Genomic DNA, 3,721 nt, shown 5'->3' on the forward strand with positions numbered 1-3,721 from the left:
AGAATCATTCTTCTTCTTTATGATGCCCAGCTCATGGATTCAATGGAAAATTAAATGTAGAAGTCACATGGATTTAGAGACCAATTCCTGATATAAAATGACCTCAATTATTCTTCGTGAGTATACAGGCAATCTGCTTTCTGTCTTTGTCCAGAAAATTTATCAACAAAATAAAATAATGCTACTAACTTAGGTTGTTTTAGGAAATAGGTGAATTCATATTATGCAACTAAAATTTAGCTTGACATACACAAGGCACAAATTATTGTTTGCTACATAAATTACATAAAGGCAAATATCTTGACATCTTGCAGAAGTGCTACAGTAGCAATGGTTATTCCTATAATTTTACTCACTTCAAGTGGTCCCACAAATGATAAATGAGTGAATAAAGGTAAGAGTTAGTGCAAATAATCAGGATTTAATATGAATAAAACAGTTAAGCATCCTGTGATAGATACTAAGTGTGACATGGCTAAAGGAAATCATCACAAATTTCTTGAATTCAAAGGTCTATGAATATACTCTGACAGTTGCCTTCCTCAGAGCATCCTTTACATCTCTGTTCCTCAGACTGTAGATGAGGGGGTTAAGCATAGGGATCACCACTGTGTAGAATACAGACAGCACCTTGTTCTGTTCAGTTGAATAATTCGACTTGGGCATCACATAAATGAAGGTAAGGGTCCCATAGTAGAGAGTGACTGCTGTGAGGTGGGAGGTGCAGGTGGAAAAGGCCTTTTGGCGGCCCTCAGTTGGGTGCATCTTCAGGATGGTGATAAGAATGTAGATGTAGGAGACAGTTATAACAAACACTGTCACAACGATAATGGAGCCAGAAGAGATAGAGGGGACGATATCAATAACAGAGACATCTGAACAGGACAGTTTCAGCAAAGGGGAGAAGTCACAGAAAAAGTGATCTATCTGATTTGGTCCACAGAAGGACAGATTTAACAAACAACCTGTAAATGTCCAACCATTCATGCAGCCACCAACATAGGATGCTCCCAACAGTAGAAAGCAGACTCTGGGGGACATGAGCATGGAGTAGAGGAGAGGTGAACAGATTGCTACATAGCGATCATAGGCCATGGCAGCCAGTAGGAAGCACTCAGCTGACCCAAGTGTCACTATAACACAGAGCTGGGCTTCACAGGCAGCCAAAGATAGGGCCAACCCATGCCCAAGAAGTTCCATAAGCATTATGACTGAGACTGAGGTTGAATATATAATGTCTACAAAAGCCAGATGGCTGAGGAATAGGTACATGGGTGTGTGCAGCTGGGCAGAAATTCTTATCAATGTGATGATGCTGGTATTTCCTACTAAAGTCACAATGTATACCCCTAGAAATATTACAAAGAAGACTATACACAACGTAGGATCCTCTGTTAGTCCCAAAATGATTATCTCTGTCACAGTGTAGTTTCCAGCCTCCTTCTCTTGTTTGAATTGTTCCTGTTGAAGAAAATGAAAATAATTTCTTTTTATGTTCTGGTTTTTCACATTGCTGGATTTTTTATTTTCCTTACACTTATTCATGGTATCTCTTCTGCCACACAAATAAATGCTGTATTCTTAGGAATTGTAATTTTATCTTTTATCTTTGAATAAAATGAATCTCACTTTCTGTCATTTGTTACTTTTTGCATGTACTATTTTTAAATGTTTCTATTCAGTCCAGGTCCATAATTTCAATGATCTATTTATTCTCAGTTTGCTCATTGTTTATTGGAAATCTCACAAACACCTTTCACAATGTATTCCCATACCAAACTAACCCTTTCCTTTAAACAGTCCACCTATATTTCATATCTGAGTGCTGAGACCATCCTGCATCTCCTGTCTACAACTTGGTAGCCTTCCTAGCTTCTTTTCACTGTGCCACATATAATAAAATATAATTATATACCATGTATTTCCAATTTTGTCATCTTGTTAACATAAAAACATAGCTATTACATCAAAGGTCACAGAACTAGTTCATTCTTGAATCAAATGAGTGATCATGGACCAGGAACATTGAGTCAGGTTGCCCCGACTACCATTATCCTATGTGATAACATTTTATAAGACTTTTGTAGGTACAGAACAAAAGAAAGCCGTAACTCAAGTCACTATACAAACACATTTGTAGAAACATCAAGTAGTTAGATTAGAGCAAATAGTTCAGAAATCACTGTCATAGGTCTCAGATGCTGTCTGACTACACCCTTAGCTTTGGGGTTGGTAGTGGCTAGTTTAAGAACACACTCCATAAGGTTTCATATAGCAGTCACAAGGGTGTTATACTAGACAAAGAAATGTGCTATAAATGTGGTTACCTTTTTTTTATCAGTTCACATTGTTATCTCTTTGGTTACCACTGTAACCAAGGCTCTGGTCATTCATCTTTTGTATTTTGTTTTGTTTGCCTCACTTCTTTTATTATTTTTTATGTTTCATGCTAATATAAAATTGTGACCTCTTTATTCATTCAATTCTTTCAGTAGCTTCTCAAAATTTCAGGATATAACATAATCTCATTAAAACAACATGTGTCCTTGAATATGATCTTGCCCCCCAGGGTATTTTGCCCACTATTCACACCAAACCAGCTGTTCATCATTTTCAGGTGATTTATGCTCATCATTCAACATTATTTCTCTACAAAGCCTTCTCTGACTCCTAAGGATTAACCAGATTTCTTTGTTATAGATGCTTCCACTCCCAGTGAGGACACTAGGATTTTTGTTTTGGTTTTGGTGGCCTTCTAGTCTTTCATTCTTCTCAAACAGCACAGTCTCATCAATAAGGATTTTATCATTTTCTTACAAATATCCAAGGCTGGAGCATAAAAATGAATTTAAAATGGTGAATGTATGCATGAATAGTGAACTGAATAGGCTCTGAAGATCAAGATAAAAAAAAAAAAAAAACAGGCTTCAGAGAGTAAAAGAGCCAGTGAACTTTTCCTTCATGGAAAGTGCTGCAATGGTACTACAATGATGGTTCTTTAGTTCTGATTTATAGAAACTTATACAACAACTTTGGGGAAAAACTGGAAAATTCAAAATAAACATCATACACATCAATAATAAGAAATCTGGTACATTTATAAGGGCTGGGCATTGGTGGCGCATGCCTTTAATCCCAGCACTCAGGAGGCAGAGGCAGGTGGATCTCTGTGAGTTCGAGACCAGCCTGGTCTACAAGAGCTAGTTTCAGGACAGCCTCCTAAGCCACAGAGAAACCCGGTCTCGAAAAACCAAAAAAAAAAAAAATACCTTTTCATGAATATGTATTAATTTGCATACAAATATAAATCCAATATACATGCATGTACACACAAGCACAGTGTCTTGCTGTGTCTCCTCAACTGGCCTCAAATCTCAATCAATTATTTCAGCTTTGTAAAAGCTATGCATACAATTACAGGTATTTGACACTATGTACAACTTAGACATATTTTAATAGTACTATATTTAGTTAAAGTTATAACGTAAGAATTTGGTCTACAATGTGAATACTTACCCACATAAATTTTAGATATGGATAATAATCTCTAAGTGAGTAGAACATAACTTAATTCTTATCAGTTTTAAAGGTATTTATCCTTTACAACTGTTAACTGTCACAGTAAGGAATCCCAGAATTACCTCAACCACCATGATACTAACATGAAAAATATGACAAATTGTCATAATAGTTCAAATCTTATCTTATTTTCTTAGAACAT

The 3,721-nt window shown here is 36.2% G+C and overlaps 1 protein-coding gene across 1 annotated transcript; it reads right to left on the reverse strand.

Moving 5' to 3' along the window:
* Positions 1-513: 513 nt before the first annotated feature.
* Positions 514-1,545, reverse strand: LOC100766839 (olfactory receptor 473). The gene has a single exon (XM_027405038.1). The coding sequence runs from the start codon at positions 1,543-1,545 to the stop codon at positions 514-516; it is 1,032 nt and encodes a 343-aa protein (XP_027260839.1).
* Between the last annotated feature and the right edge of the window lie 2,176 nt (positions 1,546-3,721).

Source organism: Cricetulus griseus, chromosome 3, assembly GCF_003668045.3.
Source record: "Cricetulus griseus strain 17A/GY chromosome 3, alternate assembly CriGri-PICRH-1.0, whole genome shotgun sequence".
In the NCBI taxonomy this organism is placed as follows: Eukaryota; Metazoa; Chordata; class Mammalia; order Rodentia; family Cricetidae; genus Cricetulus; species Cricetulus griseus.